The 19177-nt window shown below is 59.5% G+C and overlaps 1 protein-coding gene across 1 annotated transcript in view; it reads right to left on the bottom strand.

Annotated features, from left to right (window-relative positions):
* CELSR3 (cadherin EGF LAG seven-pass G-type receptor 3) overlaps nucleotides 1–19177 on the bottom strand; it is a gene marked incomplete at both ends in the record, with an annotated part of 32244 nt that overhangs the window by 9897 nt on the left and 3170 nt on the right. Inside the window, 21 exon segments of the mRNA XM_082004434.1 lie at nucleotides 595–689; nucleotides 2325–2538; nucleotides 2542–2580; nucleotides 2583–2677; nucleotides 2959–3060; nucleotides 3154–3219; nucleotides 3222–3336; nucleotides 3640–3728; nucleotides 3731–3759; nucleotides 3951–4092; nucleotides 4354–4522; nucleotides 4792–4902; nucleotides 5045–5230; nucleotides 5469–5638; nucleotides 5814–5939; nucleotides 6414–6577; nucleotides 6793–6950; nucleotides 7363–7451; nucleotides 8326–8441; nucleotides 8903–9125; nucleotides 10731–11363. Of these exon segments, the coding sequence (XP_081860560.1) occupies nucleotides 595–689; nucleotides 2325–2538; nucleotides 2542–2580; nucleotides 2583–2677; nucleotides 2959–3060; nucleotides 3154–3219; nucleotides 3222–3336; nucleotides 3640–3728; nucleotides 3731–3759; nucleotides 3951–4092; nucleotides 4354–4522; nucleotides 4792–4902; nucleotides 5045–5230; nucleotides 5469–5638; nucleotides 5814–5939; nucleotides 6414–6577; nucleotides 6793–6950; nucleotides 7363–7451; nucleotides 8326–8441; nucleotides 8903–9125; nucleotides 10731–11363 (3131 nt within the window).

Here is a 19177-nt window from a genome sequence, read left to right on the forward strand (position 1 = left end):
GGTGGTCACTAAAACAGGGAGCATCTCTGGCAGGCAAACAGCCTCCAGCAACACATCAGGGCTTGCACTGGGCCAGGCCCAGCTAACCCAGTACCGTACATGACAGAGGCCAAGGAGGTGAAAGCACAGGGCAAGCATCTAGCAGTGCTTCCCTGGAAACTCTCCTGGCTTCAGTTACAGTTCAGCCTCGGTGGGATGCAAGTATTTAATAAACTTGCCTGGATACTTCAAAGGGATTTGTCACCAAAGGGTCTCAGGGCTACAGATGTTCCATGGGCCAGATATCCCACCAGCTTCAAACAATTTAGCCCTGCTCAGGGTTATTTGCTTTCCTCTCAACTAGGAAAGGACACAGGTCATTTCTGATGGGGACACTCAAGAGATGAGATGAAACCAAAGCAAACTTCAGCTCAGACCAATGCTCCCACAGGATGGGTTTAAGGGCAGGAGATGGGAAAAGAAAGGTGCTGAGCACTGTGGCAAGACCCGCTCCTACTCCAGGTGCCCACAGAGAGCTGAGACAGAAACTTGTCTGTTAGCCCTTGCTCGTATGGCTCCTGCCCTGTCAGGGCTGCAGAGCTGAGAGGGGATTACCAGCATGGAGAGCTCCTTGAAGGCAGGTGAAGTGCAGTTGAAGAGATCTGGCTCCAGCCAGCCCTTCTCCTCATCACAGTGTCTGATGGCTGCACCTAAAACCGGGAGGAAGGGCATGTCTGAAATTCAGCACAGGATACATGCCTTCCCTGCTGCATCCACCCAGCAGGGACCCTCTGCACCAGCTAACCCCCAAGAGCAGCACTGGCAAGTGATGGGGAGAGCCTGTAACAACCCAGGGCTGTCCTCCTGGTTTGCACCAGTGCAACCCATTCCACCCTTGGTCTGTATCCCCTCGGCAAGCTGCCGCCGTCCCCTCCCTCTAGGAGCTGGGTTCCTATGTGTGCTTCAGGGCTGCATCACACCAGGTGCCATCACACAGAATTGCAAAGAGGAATAAGTCACTTGGCAGGGCTCAGGCTGGAGAAGCCCCTGGTTCCTGGTGGAGACCTGTCTGTGTCCTCAGGGCACATCTGACCTCAAACTACTGAAGCCCATGCAGCACTAGGCATCCCCTGGCTAACAGCCTGCAATGCCTGCTGAGGTCCTGCCCCTCTACAGGGCAAAGTCACTCCAGGAGGACAACACTCCTAATGTGGGGCTGTCAAACCCGCCCCAGAGGCAAGCCTCTGCAGTAGAGTGGGATAGAGGACCCTTCATCCACCAGTGTGGGTTCAGTACCCAGCACAAGACCCCAAGCCCTGGCTGGGGCCCAAGCACTACTGCACAGCAATGGAGATACCAGCAATGAAAGGAATCAGCTGTTAATCACCACCAAAACCACTGCTAAAGCCAACATGGAGAGCAGTGTCCTGGGCCGGGAGTGTCACCACACACACTTTGAGCAAGAGGAACCCAGGCGACCCCAGTGTCCCCGGCAGGACTGTGGACCAGGCCCTCCTGGGGACAGCACCAGCGCACAGGAGCCCACTCAGGTGTCCATGGCTGGGAGAGGGCAGCAGCATGGCCAGCGTGGAGAGAGGAAGCCTGGAACAGATTCCAGCTGCTGCTCAGAAAAGCCCCAGCGACTAGCATGCTCTCTCCCACCATATCCAGCTCCTAGCTGTCCTCCCCAACCTCCTTTACCCCAGGGACCAGTGCCATTGCAACTGGGAGCAAGAACAAAGAAACCTCCACGCTGCTGGCCTTCCCCCAGCAGAGAGAGAACAGAGATCAGCTCAGCTGCGGATCTGGGCAGGATCCAGCCCCCGGGTCCCTCTGCCTCCCCCAGGCAGAGGGAACAGGACCCTGTGCTGTGCATGCCCACCAATTCCTGTCCCCATCCTACTGCCCCCCCACAAAGAGCTCCACCTTCCTCTACCCCACAGCCACTCCTCCATGTCTTCCCTGGCCTCACTACCCTTGGCTCATCACCAGGTCCTTCCCCTCCCAGCCCAAGCAAGCAGGTACCAGCCCGGGAGAGCCAGTATCCATCCCAGCCGGGGAGCAGAGCATGGACCCGCCCAGAGCCAACACTGCAGGCTCAGGACAGCGGGTGGTTGGCGGCCGCATGCGGCTGCAGCTGGGTTTGGGCTGGTTAGCGTGCTGGGAGCAGGGAAGCGGTGAGTAGGCGTGGTGAGGCCAGGCAAAGCGTTGGGAAGACACTCAGCAGCTCCAGACGCGGCGGGGAAAGTGCAGGGCTGTGCAGGGTGCCAGGCAGGGAGTAGGGAGGGAAAGCCGCGTGGTGCATCCCTTACAATGCAGGGGGAAGGAGATGGGAACAACCTTACCTGCACCCCTCAAGCCTGAGTACGGAGGGCGAGAGAACCGGGGAGAGAAGCGACAACAGTTAGGAGCCGAACCTGCCTCCTCCTGGGGCGAACGGCTGGAGAAGGACAGGGTTTGTATTGTCCTCTGGGGATCACGCTGCCCTAAAGTCCCAGACACCCTGCTGGCACCTTTGCCGTCACCGAGGACAGCCTCCTCCAGCTTGGGATGTGATGCCTACCCAAGAGGCTCATCTAATGGCATGCTGTGCCCTGCTCCACTCGTGGTGCACAGAGAGAGCAGAGCCAGCAGAGCCGCAGCAAGGTGCTGCAGGTGCTGAGCTGCCATGCCAGGCCTGACCCCTGCCTCAGGCTCGCTGAAACCAAAGAGCAGCAGGGAAAAGGTGGGGACCAAGGCCAAGGTAACAGCACAGCCCTGGGGCTGGGTGATGGGCCTAGACCCCCAGCCCTGTGGCCACCCCCTCTGCTCTTCCCCAGGCTGTGGCATTTTCTCCTCCAACTTCCTTCTCCCAGCCCTCAAGCCCAGTTAAATGGGACTGGGACAGCACAAGAACAGAGTGATATTGCTGGGGCTGCTACAGCCCCCGGCAGGACAGCTAGGCTGTGCCCTCCGCTCCCCATTGCATTCCCCACTCACCCAAGGAGCCTTTGGGACACAGCGCTGCAGCCGAGAAGCCAAACTTCGTCTGGGGCCACCAGACACCCGCCTTAAGGCTTTTGGGGCAGCCATCATAGAGCACTGCAGAGACACATACCCCAAGGGGCCGGTCACAGGGGGAGGCCACTGATGCCAAGCCCCATGGCACCAACTCCCTGCCATGCCCACACTCACCCTCACAGCCACTGGGCGTCACCTCGGCAAAAGGGCTGTCGCAGCTATTGCACTGGCGTCCAATGACCCCGGCCGGCAGTGGCACCGGCCCGTCTCCTTGTCGCAAGAGCGTGAGGTGGAGCCCACGGGGTAGCAGTCGCAAGGCAGGCAGGTGTCGCTGCCTTTGGGGCGGTAATGGAAGTCCTGAGGGGAGACAGGGACAGCCATCAGACAGCCCATCGGGACAGCAGCTGAGGCCGGCATCTGGGGAACTGCTGGAGCCAGGGCAGGGCTCTCCCAGTTCGCAAGCACCCTCACTGCCCCCATCGTCATTGTGCAGAAGGTCTACACAGAAGAGCTGAGCAGGGATCCAGCCCAGAAGTGGGCACACAAAGCAGGGCCTGGGCAGCTGCCAGGCCTTTGGAGGGGACAAGGAACGGCATCGAGGACGACCAGGGCTCCAGGCAAGCCATGGGCCACGTCCCCATGAGCACAGCGGCCCCTCACCTTGCAGTGGCACTGCCCGTTGGTTTTATTACAGTCAGGGTCAAAGCCTTTATTCACATCGCAGTTACAGGGTCCACAGGTTGGGTTCCCCACCAGCCCTTTGGACACTGCTGGTCCATCCTAGGGAGATAAATATCTCTGCTGTTACAAGAACCAAATCTCCTGGGCCTTCTCTTCCCACAAGCCCAGCTGCTCAGCAGCTCCAAGGAGCCAGATGGCACCGAGAGGTCCCTGGTCATGCAGCCAGGATGGGAGGGCAGCACAGAGCCAGGCATGGAGGCCATGGCCCTGCCCTGTGCTCTGCATCTCACCTGTGCTCGCAGTACTGCCCGAAAAAGTTCCCTCCACACTCGCACACATAGCCCAGGGGTGAGCCTGGCTTGCGGCGACACACCGACTTGTTCTTGCAGGGGTTGAGGTGACACACATCCACGCAGTCCCCTCCATAGTACCCTGAGGTGTGGACAGAGAGCACCGTGTAAAGAAAGCACCTTCCCCCTGAGAGGGGCCAGAGCACCAAGGAGTGGATTCAGGGGGCTCAGGAGGGATTTTGCTCCCCACAAAAACTGAGTGTCTGGTGTGGATTTCTGGGCCCAGAACTTGCCCAAGGGATGGGCAGGAGAGCAGTCACAGGCCAGGAGAGACACACAGATGGAGAGGAGCAGACAGACAGACGTGGACAGCGAAGTGGTGGCAGAGTCCTGCAGGCCCTACCTGGCTGGCAGACGCAGGAATAGCTCTGCCACTCGTCCTTGCAGACGCTGTTGGCTGGGCAGGGGCTGGAGTCGCAGGGGCTCGGCACGCTGCAGCCAGCCTCCACCCGCAGGGCATGGCTGGGCTTGGGCAACACGGTCCCGGTGATGCTGTCACCCAGTCGCACACCCTGCAATGCAGCAACAAATTTACAGTGAAGCCAGGACAGACAGGCGAGGCTCCAGTCCTCCCACCCTCTACAAACCCCCAGGGGCAGCCACCCCCCATCACCCATGCTGTGTTGATTTATGGCTGCCCCACAGCACCTCAGAGCCTTGAATGCTCAGAGGGAGAGTATCACTAGCAGGATGGATGCTGGCAGCAGCTGCCAGGCCTGTGTTTCCACCTCTCCATGTAACAGACCGGCTGGAAAGGGGAGGCTCGGAGCAATGGACTCACCTGTATGCAGCCCCTCAGCCCATTCTGCACCTCGCCAGAGCCCAGGACTCCCCCCACATGCAGGTGTTTCACCTTCAGGCCATGCAGTTCATTTCCGACAACCACCGTGTCCTGCAGAAGGGAGTAACATGGAGCAACCAGCATCGTCCCTGCCTCAGCCCTCTCTGAGGGTGCAGAGGCCCCGCCTGGCCTGTGTATGCCAAGCATCCCTAATGGTTCCTGTCCTGGTGCCAGGGTCTCAAGTAGCACCTACCTGGTAGAGCCCAAAGTCCAGGGTGAGGGTGATGATGTAGCGTGAGTCTCGACCGCTGCGGACATCCCGCAGCTCCAGCTGGAGGTCGTGCCATCTCCCATCGCTGAGCCGCAGCTGGTCCAGGAGGAGGCTGGTGCTGCGCCCAGACCCCTTGCTCACCATGAAGGAGAGCAGCCCCCCAGCCAGCTGCAGAGAGGGAACCAGCAACGGCAGCAGTGAGTGAAGGCCTCACCAACTCTGGCTGCCTCTGGCCTACCCTCCCTCTGAGCACGGGGAGGGAAACCCACTCCTGCTAAACACCTTTCCCCACAACCACCCTCCACTTGGGCTGGAGTCCATGTGGAGGGCAGGGTCTTCCTGCTCTCCTGGAGTGGATGGCAGTAGAAGTGGGGTCATGGTGCTGCAGCCGAGGCGGTGGCCCTACCTGGCAAAGCAGGGTGGTGTACTGGCCAGCATAGGCCTGCAGAAGCACCCCGTCTGGCTGGCGTGTCCGAAACGCCAGCCCCAGGTACCACGGCACTGAGATCTTCATGTCTGTCTTGAAGTCCCAAGTCAGGACACTGTTGCCCTGGAAATAGTGGGCATGGTGCATGGCTGGAAAGGAAAGTGGAGGTGAGGAGAAAGGTGGGCACTACACAGGGAGCACTAGATGCAGGGACAACATAGCTAGTTCATCTCACATGGGCCCCTTACCCTGCTTCCACAGCAAAACCAGCACAGTCTTGCCCGTACCCACCCTGCCCATGCCCAGCAGCACCCGCTCACTCACGGTGGCGGCAGTCTTTGCCCCCGAAGCCAACAGGACAGAGGCAGGAGTAGGTCCCCCAGCTGACAGAGCAGGTGCCACCATTCTTGCAGGGGCTGGAGTCACAGAACGTGTGCTTGGCATGGCAGCCTGGAGATATCAAAGTCACCCACATGAGCTTTGACCTGCTCACCACCTCCCTCCAACCCACATGGGGAGACACCATTGCCCCTCAGCCCTTTCCTTGGCTGCCAGAGGGGAAAGCCCAGCCACTCAGCATCTCAGCACAGACCTTGCCTGCTCAGGGATGACGATTGAAGCTGTTGCTGCTCCTTATGCCACAAGAAAGACACTGGAGCTGGACTGACTACCTAGCATCTCCCAGACAGGCCAGTTCTGCAGGCTCTGCACTTGGGATCAGGAGACATTCCCAGACCATTAGCTGGTGGGGGACTGGCCAAGGGACTGGCTCATATAGGGGGATCCGGAGGCCTCATTCTCTGATGGGAAGCTGCTCAGCTCCAGCTGTGCTGCTGTGATACCGTTACAGCCTGGCAGTGCTGCTGCGTGAGCAGGAAGAGCGATTCCCAGGGCAGGGGCTGGCAGGAGCAGAGGCACTGGTACCTGCAGCAGTTCCGTTGTTGGCAATGTAGGAGGCCAGGTCGATGCGTTTGCTGTCAATGTATAGGTCTCTCATGCATCCCACAAAGTCCCGGTGAGTGACAGGGAAGTTTTCCGGCAGGTTGGGGACCCCTCCAAGGAGCAAGGGACCTGTGAGGTCCAGGGACCTACAAGGACAGAAGCCCAGGGCTTTAAGAACCACAGCAACCTCAGGCTGGCTGGCTGGCTCCCCAGCATGAGGGGCTGGGAAGCAGACATCCCTAGGGACAGACACACACAGCCGAGGCCCCTGGAACTACAGCCATCCCAGATATGAAGGGCTGACTCTGCAGAGGACACAGGTGCCCTGCTCCTCTCCCCACACAGTCCCTGTGGAACTCACTTCTTCGAGCTGGTCTGCACACCCTCTGCGGCACAGGAGTAGTTCCCGATTTTGCTGCCAAACTGCAGGGCCACTGAGGCATCACATTCGTCCACTGTCAAGATGGCCACCTTGTCCTTGGAGGGGCCCTGTACCACCCCCAGGGTGCTGACCTTGGGCTGAAACCAAACACGGGGCATTAGCAGCACACATGCCCCCAGATCCAGGCACCCAAGGGCTTGCACGACAGCAAGGAAAGGGTCTGAGCATAGCCCAGGCACCGCTGCGCTGCTGCGAAGCAGGAAGGACATCTCTGGCCAAGCCCAGCAAGCAGTGCCAGAGATGGATACGGGTGACAGTGCTGTGCGAAGCGCATTCCTGCCGCCTCCAAGCGTGGTCCTGAGGGTCAGTCTCCCCCTGCACCCGGCTGTCTGCTCCACTGCACCCATCCCCAAGGGCAGAAAACCACCTTCTCTTCACAGCCTCCCACATGGGGCAGGGCCAGAGCACAGGAGAGCGCCAGAGCCGCTCACTCACACCTCACAGGGAGAGAGACCCACGCGCTTGGGGGGACAGCCACGGCACACGTACCTTGTTGTAGTAGCGGAGCTGCAGTGTGTGCCACTGCCCATCACTCACACCCCCCGGCAGGTAGGGGCTCACCACCGTGCTGGACTCTCCTGCGGAGACAGGGGTGACGGCACGCTAAGGAAAGCCGGACAGCCCTTGGACGCACCCGCCCCTCCTGCACATGCCAAACCCTCCATGTTGCTCATGGCCTCACACAGGGGTGGAGAACAGCTTCAGAGAGGCAAGCTCAGCACGCGAGTCCCCGCCTGCTGCAGTCTTGGGGCAGGACCAGGGTGGGGGGAATTGTAGCCCTGGGACCGGCAGCCAGCACCCTGGGATGGCTCCCCTGTCCAGGCTGATGGCTGGAGTGCCCTGGCACTGTGTGGCCAGCCCCTTGCCAGCAACTCGCTGTTGGGCCTTGCCCTGAGGAGACCAGTGCAGCCAGAGCAGCAGCAGGATGGCCACCAGGCACTGCATGCAGGGTAGAGGGGAGGAACACTGGGCACAGGACGGGAGGGTAGCCCCAGTTGTTAATACGAGGGCCCAGTGCTCCTGGCATCTGAGCCCGACACCGCTTGGGGCAGGCAGGATGGGCACAGCAGTGGCACAAGGCAGCAGGGGCGAGACCAACAGGATAGCAAACACCCTCCCAAGAGGCTCCTACTCTCCAGACAGGTTCATGACAAGGCAGGAGATGAAGCTCCCAATGACATAACGGGGCAGAACGGCAAGGAAGACCTCAAAAGTGTTTATCCCAGTTTGTGCTCACACCCTCTTCCTGCGCTTGCATGCATAAGCCTAGGGAGGGTCCCGAGATAGACACCCATACTCTGTGCCACCCACTGATGCTCACCGACACCCCTCTCAACCCCGTCTCCCTTAGCGCGGGCTCCATCCAGGGCAGCAGCCTGCTCTCCCCACTCAGCGCAGGCATTCTTGCAGCTCCCACGGCACAAATCCCGCGACAGGCAGGGATGAGCCTACCTGTGGAGTATTTCAGCTGGACCTGCCCCTGGATGATCTCCACCGCCAGGAAGTCGTGCCTCTCGTTTAGGCGCCCATTGTAGAGCAGGAGGCCGCTGGGCTCCACGGTGCTGAACCTGGGGAAAGGGAGGAAGCGGGAGGGCAGGGTGTGCACAAGGAGCACATGGAGATCACCGCTCTCCCATGGCACGGCACCAGTATCCCGGCATAGGGACGGGATGAGACCTGGGCCTGGCCCCAGGTGCAAGCCCAACTGGAAGGGGGCTGGGAGCTTGATCCAGCAGATGCTTTGGGAGCATGGAAGGGCCTGGAATGAAGGCAGAGATCTGGCAGCAAGGAAGGGCAGAGACACTGAAGGGAGGGACGAGCTGATGCCAGGGGAGACATGCCAGTGCAGATGCAGAGCCCTTTGGCTAAAGGTGCCAGGCCAGCCCCATGGCGAGGCAAAGCCAGTAACACAGGGATCTGGAGAGCATCAGCAAGTCCCTGGACAGGCCCAGGGTGCACAAGAGCCACCAGAGCAGGGCCGGGCAAGCCAGTGTGTGCTGGCATCCAGTGGAGGAGGGAGAGGACTCACGAGAGGGTGAGGGTGAGGTGGAAGCGCTGGCGCAGGCCCCGGAACATGACGAAGGATCGCGGTGGGAAGGAACGCGTGGACACCTCGCAGAAGGGCATCTCAAAGCCACCCACCGGGCACTGGCAGCGGAAGCCCCCGTCAGCGCCGTTGGTGCAGGTACCGCCATTGCGGCACACACCGGGCACGCAGCGCCCCGAGCGGCTGTCCACTTCACAGTTGTCACCTGGGGGGAGCGAGACGGGAGTCTTGGCACACATCCTGGGCCAGGGGCACACAGTGGCCACCCACCCACTGCTTGCCCCAGGAGTGCAGACCTCAGCCTGGGTTTGGGGCAGGGTAGCCAAGGGACAGGAGTTTGTGGGGTGGCTGGGGGCAGGCAAAGGGTGTGACAACCCAGGTGTTCCCCACAGCAGCCAGCAAGCTAGCTACCACCACCAGCCCTGCAGCCTGAGCCCCTGGGCTGGACGAGATGCCAGCTCCAGCCAAAGGGGGCAAGTTTGGACCCAGGGTGGCATGGGAATGGGATAGGAGGGGACCAGCCACAGCTGGGCTATACAGTCTTAAGGATGGAAAGGCAAGGACAAGCCAGGGAAGTCCTAGCAATGCTGAGGGTGCTTCCTTGGGCACTGCCACGACAGAGGCCTAAGAAAGGCATCGCAGTCCTGGCTCCAGGGTGAGGGGACAGCCCAGTGCCACTGAGCACCCCTGCCAATAGCTATGAAAGTCTCACCCACAGCACCAGGAGCCTCCTACCTCTGCGTGCAGGCTCTGACATAGGAGCAAAAGCTAAGTGGAAGCCAGCTAGATGAGGGAAACCAAAGACCCTTGTACCTTGCTGGCGTTGGTAACAGGGGTCCCCCGAGCCAGCTCAGCAGTGCGGTGCAGGGGGTCTGGCCAGCCCCTTTTCCCATGCTGTCCCTGCAGCATGCAGGGAACTGCTCAGCTGCAGTCCTACGCCCCAGGCCCTGCTCCCATTACTTGCTCCATGGCAGGCAAGGAGGATGAGGAGACAGCATGAAGTGACAGGGAAACGAGCTCATTAACCCTTCTGCTAATGGCTGTTCACGCTTCAAATGCTGGGGGTTAATTACCACTGACTCTGCTTATCTCACCAGGAGCCACCGGCAGGAGAGCAGCTCCAAGGCAGCCATCTGCTGCCATGCTCCCTTCCAGCAGGGAGGGCAAGGCAGGGGCCCCCTCCCCAGTAGCCACAGGCCATCTTCCCTCATCCCCAGGTTGCCAGTGGCTGGGCGTGGGTCTCCACAGCCTGTTGGGGACTTGTGGCAACAAGCCACTGGCCAGCCCAGGGATTCCCCCCATGGCTAGGATCAGATCTGCCTGGATCAGGTCATGCCTCGTGGGGCAGGGAGGCCCAGCCTCCTCTTCTGTTTTGGGTGAGCAGCAGCTCATCCATCACACATGGGGCCAGCGTGGGCTCCACACCCCTGCCAGTCCAGCTGAAGACTGGCACAGGCTGAAACCAGCACTTCCAATGGTTCCAGAGCCTGTCACGCCACTGGCATGGGGCAGGGCCGATGAGCGTCCTGTGCCTCAGCCTGGTCCTCCTGCTCTGTGAAAAAGGCTGGGAGGTGGCGGCCAGGGTCCCCAAAAGTCCTCCATGCCACCTCCCTACAAGACAGATCTCTATGGCAACATCAGCCCTGCACATCCAGTGCCATGGAAACACGGAGAGCCGGGAGCAGAGCCGGACCAAAGAGGGGCTCTGCCACCCACCGCCCTGCTGGGAAGAGCACCCCACCACAGTGATGGCAATGCCAAAGGGTCCGCTCACCCACTGCCCCTGCAGCCCCCAGCTCCAGGCACTCACCGCTGAAGTGCTGGCGACAAACGCATGTATATCCCCCCTCCTTGCGGGTGCAGATGCCGCCATTCAGGCAGGGGTTGGAGTAGCAGAGGTTGATCTCCGTTTCGCAGTAGTCCCCAGTGAAGCCCTGCGGGCAGCGGCATCGCAGGCCAGTGATGGGGTGGATGGGCCGAAAGAGGGTAGAGGGGGAGGCAATGAAGGGGGCTGAGCTGTCGAACTTGAGGACGGAGATGCACTTCATGTAGTTCTGGCAGGGCTCCCGCAGGCAGACGTTGTCATCAAAAGGCAGCACCTCCAGCATGGAGGCACCCGTCAGCGCCATGCGCTTCATGTACAGCTGCTCCTCCAGCTCCTCCGAGCTGAAGTAGCGCCCGCCCCGCGGTGCCAGGGCCGAGAAGCTGACATTGAGCACTGTGCCGCCCACATCCGTGTCATTCTGGATGTTGAAGATGAAGATGTCCTCCTTGGGCGTCGCGAGCACAGTGGCCACCCCTTCCAGGAAGGTGGACAGCAGCGGGGAGAGGAAGCGCTCCTGCCACATGTTCTCCAGACGCACCGTGATGCTGTTGGCCAACATGTCCTCCGTGATGATGATCACCCGCAGGACACACTGGGCCGTCACGCTGTGGATCCCATCTGTGGGAGGGAACAGGGTCATGCTGCAGGTCTCCGCCTGCTGCTTTGGAGGGTCTCCTCCCTCCCATGCCTGCACCCCAGCACAGCCCCAAAAAGGGTCGAATCCTTGGCTAAAGAAGCTTGGAGCCACAGCCCACGGGGCTAGCAGGGTGCCACCTGGGCTGGAGGAATTGTGGTCGGTGTGGCTGCACCTTCTCCCTCCCATCAGGCTCTCCACTGAGATAACTCTCAGGTTTCCTCTCTGGGATCTCGGCAGCAAACTGAGCTCTCAGGAACAAAGATGCTGGCGAGAATCAGGCAGAAGGAAGTCCCAGCAGGAGGTTGGGCAAACACAGGAGCCAATGCCAGGGCCCAGGGTGTTTTGCCTCCCCGCTGCGCCCTGTCTGCCTCCCCCACACTGCCTTTCCCTGCGCTCTCCTCCTGCCGTTTCCTTCCTCTCTCCTCTAGGGTCTCCAAGGCTTTTGTGCCAGTCTCCCTGCTTCCCCTCTTCTCACCATCTGCTCTGCATCTCTTCCTCCCTTGGCCCATCTCCGGTTTGTTTAATTCTCTTTAATCTTTATTTTCCTTGGAAACAAACTCCCTCCCCTTGGGACCCTGCACCACGCGAGCGATCTCCCAGACATGAACACGAGAGTGTGCACGCACGCTCGGAGCATGCCTGCCTGCCCTCTGCCAGGACCTTGGCCATTAGCAGCATCTCAGCCCCACGTTAGGCACACTCAGATGCCAGCAGCCCAGCCTGCAGGGGCACAGGCAGCGCAGCACCAGCCTGGACAGACGATGGCGCAGCTCCCACCACAGCACCTACACAATTTGGGCCCCCTGCCTCACCCCACCTACCCAGCCCCCACCCAGAAATCCAAAAAGTCCTGCTGCCTTGGAAGGACATACCCTGTAGCAAGTTAGGAAATACTGGCCAGACAGACAGATGTGACCACATTCCTAATTCCTCCAGCAAACACTGCGACAAGCGCAGGCCGGCACAAAGCACCCTTCCCAGCAGGACACAGACTGAAATCACCCCAGCTGGGGACCTGCCGGGCAGCAAGCCCCGTCCCTTGCTCAGATAAAACCCCCATTGGTCCCTTCTAGAGCACAACTGCCCCAGCCCATTCCCCGGCCTCACCACTTTACACCGCCCAAATGCAAACTGCCTCGCCCTTTGCTGGGGCTGCTGCTCTTCCCCCTCTCTGCCCAGGCAGAAGTTCAGGCAGTGGTTTTATTTTTCAGTCATTACCTCTCCTTTTCACATGACCCCAGTCAGTAGCTTTGCCAGAAGAAAACCCAAAACACAGCATCACCGCCACACGCTGCCGATGTCCCCCTCACTCAGGGCACCTCAGGCACCTTTGCCAGCAGCTTTGGCTGGGGCATCCAGGGAGGAGAAGCCTGTCTGCTGCTCCAGGATACCTTCTCTCCCCCAGTCCCCCTGGACCCTCTGCCCTCAGCACAGGCTCTGATAGGCAGAGCTGGCCTTCGGTACAGCGAGGCAAGGACTGTGCAAGCTCCCTGTGCCAACCTCTGTGCCTCCAGAAACACTTGATGAGGCTTGTCAAGAGCCTCACTGTTCCTGGTGAAATGGGGTGATCTGTCTTCCAGTCCATTGCCAGCACCCCAATGCTAATGACCCACAGGCATCGGCAGCACATGGGTGTTGCCTTGCTGTTCTCATCTCCCACCTCACATGCACCAGATAGCCCCAAACCCCCATGTTTCCTTGGAAACCTGGCTTTCTCTCTTCGTCCTGAGACAATATTTACATCAGCGGTGACTCCCAGGACTATCCCTAGGTACCAAGCCTTGCTGTAACATCCCCTACACGAGTGACAAACGTAAGCCACCCCCTTCCCCTGGGGACACCGCATTCGCCTGCCTGTGCCTCCCCGTAGGCAAGGCCACCCGAACAATGGGCAAGAAGTTTTCTGGGATGCTCCCCTTCCCCTGACTGCCATGATGACCCCGGCTGGCAAATCAGCTCTGCAGACACAGCCTCGTGCATCCTCCCCCGGGCATCCATGTCAGGTTCAGCACTCTGGGCCCCAATTTAAACGCTGACATGGGAGATGGGCTTCTGAAAAGGTAGGCAGGGGAGTGGATCTTGGCTCACGGGAAGAGCGGCTAAAGCAAAGATATCCCCAGCACCACCGAGAGCAGCCCCCAGCCCTCACCTGTCCCCCAGCACACGCTGGCATGGGCAAACCAGGCGCCCAGGGCTGGGCTGCTCACGCTCTGCCCCTTCGCCTTGCAGCCGGAAAGCTGAACGATGAGCCCTCAGCAGCTCTGGCTGCTCACAGCCCCGGGGCCAGCTGTGTGGGTTATAACCCAGCACACTGGCGTGACCACCCTATCAGAAGGACCCTGCACCAAAGGTGCTATGGTCCGGTCTAGCCCGTGGAGGCCCCAGAGGGACCACAGCGTGTTACTGGTGTGAACACAGGAAAGCTGCTTGTTTACTCACACACTGTAATCTCTGCCCCTCTCTCAGCCTGGGTATGACACCACCCTGTGTTGTTCAGCACAGGGAGGAGACCCACAATCTTCCAGGTGACCCTGTCCTCAGCTGTGTGAAGGTGCAGCACAGCCCTGTGCCGCCATGCGTCCCCTGCCCATGCTTCCAAGCACGGGAAGGGCACATCTCCTGCACACAGATGCAGCCTGGGTGGCTGCTCAAATGAGTGCCGCTACCAGGACACACAGGACAGACTAACAGACCGGACCATTGCCACCAGGCAGCCCTGGCCAGCTCGCACCAAGGCCACATGAGGAACAAGCCTGGCAAACCCAGCCAGACCCTGCTCAGCACTGCTTCATCTCCTGCAGCCCAGTGCAAGGTGGCATGAGGGGCAGCAGGCTTCCCCAGCCAGCCCCAGGGGTGTAAATGTCAGCCCCCTCTCCCCTGCCCGTGCCCCAGCTCCAAGCCTGATGTGCAAACCTGCCTTCACCGTTCCTCTCTTCCCACAGCTGCTGCACTGCAAAGCCTTTTGATTTCCCTCAGCCCCATTTGAAGTTTGCAGTGCAGGAGGATTTATAGATTGAAATATCTCCCTTTTTTCCCCTCTTTCTCTTCTACTCTTCAGAAGGTGAAAGCTTTCTGACGACCCTGCAAATTCCCGCACAAGCACCAGCCTGCGTGCCGGGGCTGGTGCTCTGGAGATAAGGCTCCGCCGGGCTGGGGGAGCAGCGGTGCCAGTACAGTCACCCTGGAGCTAATCTGCTGGGGGAAGGGGGGTCGCTCCTCTCTGAAATCAAACTGCTCCCACCCCATATGGAAGCAGGGCCACAAACCACTCCTCTGTGTGACACCCTGCCGTCTCTGACATCGAGGGCAGCACAAGCAGCGGTTACCAAATAGCTCCATCCAGCGCCTGGCTGGACGTGCCAGGGGATTTAGACCAGCCTGGGCTCAGTAGAAGGAACTGGCATCATCACCTGCCTCCCCCGAGGCACCTTCTCTCTGCAAGAAGCTCACAGGCTGCCGAGACCACCCAGACCTGGGGAGGCAGGAGCGAGGGGAAAGCCTTGCTCAGCCGCACTTGGCATAAGACACTCCCCAAGCCACCAGCAGCCTGTCATCCCTTCCTGAGGGACCACCTGGTGAGGCAGCACCCCAGGATGCCACCACTTTGACACCAGCTCCCTTCTCAGCGCGAAGCTGCACCGTGTCCCCGCTCCCTCTCCTCTCCCTTTGTCCCTTCCTCGCAGTTTGCCTCTCTGGCCAAGGCAAGTATGAGCTTGGTTCTAGCCCTGCCTCCTGCTCTCCTCTCTCTGGCTCACGGTTCACCCAGAAGCAGCCTCAAGGCTCGAGGCACAGCTCTGGCTCTCCCTGCGGGCTGCTCAGTGCCCAGCAATAGGCAGGCAGACGTCTGCCTGATTTATGGCTGTTATTAGGCCTCAGCTGATGTGATGCTGAGTCCTGGGGCAGGCTGAAGGCCAGCAATGCCTCCCAGGAGCAAAAAGGACGTGGCTGGGGGAAAAGGCAGGCTGCAGGGTGCCCGACGCCTTTGGTGTTGCCAGCCCAAGTGCCCCCTTCATGCTTCCCCGCAGCAATGCGGGGCCAACCCTGGTCCCACAGCCCTCCCAGGTAAGCCACCCCATAACATGCCGTCCCACCTCAGCGTCACACCCAGGGCAGCCTCTCCCTCGGCTCTGTGCAAGGGGAAGCAGATGGTTAAGAGAATGACCTGCTGCAAATGTGGGGGAAGAAGAAAGCCCAAAGCTGGCTGGAGGCACTGACCCCCCTGGGAAGCATTTTAATCGTGAATGCTCAGCCTTTCTGATTAAATCCTGTGGCTGGAGAGCTGGTGCCTGGTGAATATTCATGCAACAGAGTGAGAAGCCCTGGAAACACGCCTACAGGGAAAGGAGGAGGGAGAAGGGACGTGAGGGGCTCTAACCCCCATGCTGGGCAGAACCGGGTCATCGTGTTTGGACTTCCAAGATCGACAATTACCAGCTTCAAAAGCAGCAAAGCTACAGAGACAAGAACTCCAGCCGGAGAGCGGGATGGGCAGCAGGCTCCTCCTGGGGGGCTGTGCTGTCAGCCTGGGAATGGAGCTCCAGACCCATGCTGGAAATTCCTCGGGGGGGAGCAGGGCTGCCAACTGCCACCCAACGTAGGCTGCCCTATGGTCCCCCCGTGCTGCCAGAGGCTCTCCGATCGCCAGGCAGCACCCCAGCCCGCTGTGCAGCATGAGGCATGGGCTCCAGGCAAGCTCCCACCCCAAGAGCCTTGGAGCCACTGGCAGGACTTTCCCCTTGCCTACAGCAAACATTTTGTCCTTCAGCCTCCCATGGAGCTCCAGGGATCAGGAACAAGGCAGCTCAGCTCGAACAGCCTCCCTGAGCCAGGAGGGGGATGCACCCCTGTCCTTCACTCAAGGGGACCAGGAGCTCAGAAAAGGGCTCTAGTGCATAGCTGCCTGTCCTGTTCTGAGCGGCAGAGCCGGGGTCTGAGAAAGTGAAAGCCACCGCTCTGACTGCAACAGCCCGAGCGGCCACCCCAGAGACGGCAAGGACAGACAGGGGTAGCTTTCACATTTGCAGCTGAGGCACAGTAAAATGCTTCCAAGATGGAGAAGCCAGGAAAGGAGGAGACAGATATGGGTAAGGTGAATGTTCTTCACCACTTCTGAAACACTCTGGCAGACTTCTCAAGATTTTGATGTCCCTTTGACAAACTAAGAGATCTTGGAAGTAAATCAGACTCCCCTCACACAGTGCAGAGTATGAATATCACTCTCCCAGCAGCTCTAAAGATAGGGACTAAAATATAATAACCAAGAAGACTCAAAAATCATTCCCTAACGAGGAACAGAAATCCGTAAGTCTCCTACCCCTATTTCATGGTCAGCACCTCCAGCTGTGACGGACCTAAGAGGAGAGGAAACTCTTGAGATCGAGCTCCTCAAAAGAGGAGAGGCATTCAAGTTGTGAAAGGCCAGGGCAGCCCTGGGACCCTTCCCCATCTTGAAAAGATGGCTCTGATGTGTTCAGACATAGGAGTCAGGACAAATGTGCTCTAGGAGGGTCTTCCCTGCCAGGCTGGGATTTTAGGTGAGACATGTTGGACAAATGGGTCCCCTCTCCAGGGCAAGCTCCTGGGCTGCAGGCCGAGGGGAGCTGTGCACAAAGAGCTCGAGGGGAACAGGGGCAACACAGCAACCACAGCTGAGTGCGGCTGAGCCTCCACCCTTGCCACCAGCCCAGCAGCCTGGTCCAGTGAAAGCAGTCTGGAATGGTTTGAAGTTAACACCACGTCAGTCTCCTGCAACGCCCCGATCTCACACAGTGCTGCTGGCCATGGACACAGCCCCACCACCCCACTGTCCTGCATCCTCAGCAGCCGAAAGCCATTTTTAGCAGCCATAGGTGCCCACATGTCAGCTAAGAGCAGGGGTCAGTTTTGAGGCTGTCAATCTCTCTGGAAAGGCACTGGTTTGTGATGGCCCAAGCCTTCCCTGCCTTCTACAAGGGGCTGAGCTGAGAACACACACAGCTCACAGGCAGGCAGAAGGGCCCCTTGCCCTGTGATTTAGGGGGATCCAGCCTCCCTCAAAGGGACCATAAAGCTCACAGGCAGGCAGGGAAGCCGCTCCCTGCTGGGATGCTGACCCTCAGGGCACCCACCTCGGTGCTATTGTTGCCTTCCAGCAGGAGGAAGGTGCTCCAGCGCGGCACTGCACTCGGGCAAACAATGCAGCCGGGTCTGAATGTCCTGGCCGTCAGCTCTGCAAACCCACCCACCCACTCTCCCCCTGCACACAGCGACAGCCGACTGGGCTGCCAGCTGGGCGGGAGGGAGTTCGAACAATAAAGAAGGAAAAACCAAACCAGAGCTCCACAGCTAATATCAAAGCCAACAAAAGGCCCATTTTCCAGTGTCTCGCTTCCCTCTCCAGTACAGCTCTTCCCCTTCCATCGTCTCCCCTCCTTCGCGAGTGGACGTCTCCCAGTCTCCCTTCCCGCTGGAAGATGATGACACTCTACTTGCAAGTGCCCCCTCGCCACAGGACTTCGGGACACGATTGTCTCCTGCCTTTGTGCAGGGTTAAGTGTGCAAGGAGGCTGGGATTGCATAAACACACTCGGCAAAAGCTGGAAAGGTCAAAACAACTCCCCATCTCCAGTGATGAGCACGTGTGTGCTTGCACCCGCTCTCAGCCAGCCCCGCAGTTACGATTAACCCCCAAAGAGCCCCAATCCACCGACGGGCTGGCGCTGGCCATGCAGAATTGCCTCGTAGAGGTCTCCTCTTAAAACCCTCACTCCATCTTTTGAAAGAAATCCTCCCATCACTGAATAAGCCAGATAGAGGGTGAAAAGGGAGGACAGCTGGTAGTCAAGGGTCAGAAGAGCATCACGATTTAACGTACAGCTCCCCAGGCACTCTTGGTAATTCGGCGCTTGGCCCCTCCAAAGGAGTTCTTGCCCTCCCTCCCCCAGAGCCGCTCCTCGGTTCAGCGATGGACGGATGCCTCCATTTCAGATCACGCATCCACAAGCAAAGAAGGCTCATGGTGAAGGCAAAGCTCAGGCAGCAGGGAGCTCCAGGTCCAAACCTCGCTTGCTCACACACAAGCCCCTAAGTCCATCTATGCCCTGCCTTGAGCTTGGTTGGAGGGGACTCCAACACTCCCTAAAACCACCCCGGCAGCTACCGATAGCATCTGAATTTGGATACTCCAGCAAGACACATGACGTGAGAGTTTTAAGCACCGCGCTCTGAGGTTTGTCACAGCTGTCCCCTGCAACGCTAAGTTGGCTGCAGAAAGGTGGTACCAGGTTTTAGAAGCTGCACCAGAAAGCGCAGCTGTTGGTAGCTGCCACAGCCACAATCTGGACTGAACTGTTTGCAGACAGGTATTTTTAAGAGGGCCCCCTTCACACCAAGTTCGATCCCTCCCTCCCAAGCACAGCCAGGGAAGCGCTCGGTCCCAGCAGGGAGAAGATCCACCTGGGTTTGGGAGCGCAGCAGCACGCCAGCCCCTGGGCTGGTGGCTTGGCCACCCCAGGAACCGGCTGCTTGCCTGGCCAGAACCTTAGGGCACACATCACAGCCTTGCTAGTGACAGCACCTCCAAAGGTGTCTCGCTAGTGGCTACAAGCAATACTCACAGCTGAGTAACGATGCTTTGTTCTTGCAGACCACCACTGGCCTTGGCCCCCTTACAAAGCACTCCCCTGCAGCATGCCCCCACTGCCACCCTTCCCAGCCCCTCCAGCATTTCCCAATTTGAAGCGACTCCCAGTTCAAATCTTTTTGCCAGTCCCCAACCTGCCCCACCCGACACAGAACAGGCTGCCCAAGGGGGACC

The sequence above is a fragment of the Phaethon aethereus genome, assembly GCF_964289735.1.
Source record: "Phaethon aethereus genome assembly, chromosome: 11".
Classification (NCBI taxonomy): Eukaryota; Metazoa; Chordata; class Aves; order Phaethontiformes; family Phaethontidae; genus Phaethon; species Phaethon aethereus.